The 1,390-nt window shown below is 53.2% G+C and overlaps 1 protein-coding gene across 1 annotated transcript in view; it reads right to left on the bottom strand.

The window, feature by feature from the left end:
• SPG7 (SPG7 matrix AAA peptidase subunit, paraplegin) overlaps positions 1-1,390 on the bottom strand; it is a 48,403-nt gene that overhangs the window by 10,481 nt on the left and 36,532 nt on the right. The window contains exon 12 of the mRNA XM_017513946.2: positions 324-434. Within this exon, the coding sequence (XP_017369435.1) occupies positions 324-434 (111 nt within the window). The remainder of the gene's footprint in view (positions 1-323; positions 435-1,390) is intronic.

The raw sequence follows: 1,390 nt of genomic DNA, 5'->3' as shown, positions 1-1,390 counted from the left end.
GGTCTCAATCTCTTGACCTCGTGATCCACCCGCCTCGGCCTCCCAAAGTGCTGGGATTACAGGCTTGAGCCACCGCGCCCGGCAAATCTGTGATATTTTAAACTAAGGAACACTATGTCGTATAGGAAGACATCAGCTTCATGTCTTCACAGAACCGAAACGCAACATGTTTCCTTCCCATGTGATGGTTCCCTGCTGTTGAATAACAGGAGGCCCAGGCCCAGGTCTGGCCCCATCCACCTCACCTCTAAATACCTGCCTGGTTATTTCTGGGGTTCAAGCCCTGTTAAGAACAGCATTCCCCAAGGGCGCGCCCCTCTTACCTGCAAGGACACGCTCCACGGCGTACTCAAAGCTGGCCGTGTGCACGGACGTGTGTCCCTCTCGAGCTGCGTGCAGCGCAGCCTCATTGCAGATGTTGGCGATGTCAGCCCCTGTCAACACAAACAGCAGCCAGGCACTGGGGGGAGGAGCAGGCATTGGGGGGGAGGGGCAGGCATTGGGGGGGCGAGGTTCTGCTCTATCACAGCTTAAGAGGAGTAAGGGGCCCTCAAGGAAGAACAAAGCAGCTGGGTGCGGTGCTGACACGTGCCATCCCAGCACTTTGGGAGGCCGAGGCGGGGGGATCCCCTGAGGTCAGGTGTTTTGAGACCAGCCTGTGTAACATGGTGAAACACTGTCTCTGCTAAATGTACAAAAACTAGCTGGGCGTAGTGGCACATGCCTGTAATCCCAGCTACTCGGGAGCCCAAGGCAGTAGAATCACTAAACCCGCGATGAGGAAGCTGCAGTGAGCCGAGATTGCGCCACTGCACTCCAGCCTAGGCGACAGAGTAGGACTCTGTAAAAAAAAAAAAAAAAAAAGGAAGAACAAAGAGGGAAAGAGACCAAGAGTGCTGGTGAGAATGTGTGGGAGAGACAAGGCCTGGGGGAGCTGGTGCCAGGGGCAGAGGTGGAGAGAGCGGCAGGCACTCGGACCACATTCTACTGAGGACAGGCACCCGGACCACGTTCTACTGAGGAGACACACAGCTGCCCCGGTCCATCTGCCTGACACCCATCTCTCATCCCAAGTGCAGCTCCACACACCACCTTATGACTGACTCCGATTAAAGGCTCTCTAGTATCCACAGCATTTCAGTGAAAGGCGTTAAAAAAGCATCAAAAAGGAAGTTCATGTCATAATAGACGGGAGTTTTGTTTACATTAACTTTTAAAATGAAAGCCCAAAGAAAAACATCTTGATGTATGATTTTTTAAAAAATTTTAAGGTCGGGCGCGGTGGCTCAAGCCTGTAATCCCAGCACTTTGGGAGGCCGAGGCGGGTGGATCACGAGGTCAAGAGATCGAGACCATCCTGGTCTACATGGTGAAACCCCGTCTCTACTAA

Source organism: Cebus imitator, unplaced genomic scaffold, assembly GCF_001604975.1.
Source record: "Cebus imitator isolate Cc_AM_T3 unplaced genomic scaffold, Cebus_imitator-1.0 Scaffold509, whole genome shotgun sequence".
Taxonomy (NCBI): Eukaryota; Metazoa; Chordata; class Mammalia; order Primates; family Cebidae; genus Cebus; species Cebus imitator.
Note: the sequence above shows the minus strand (reverse complement) of the source record. Positions and strands in the feature narration are given on the sequence as shown.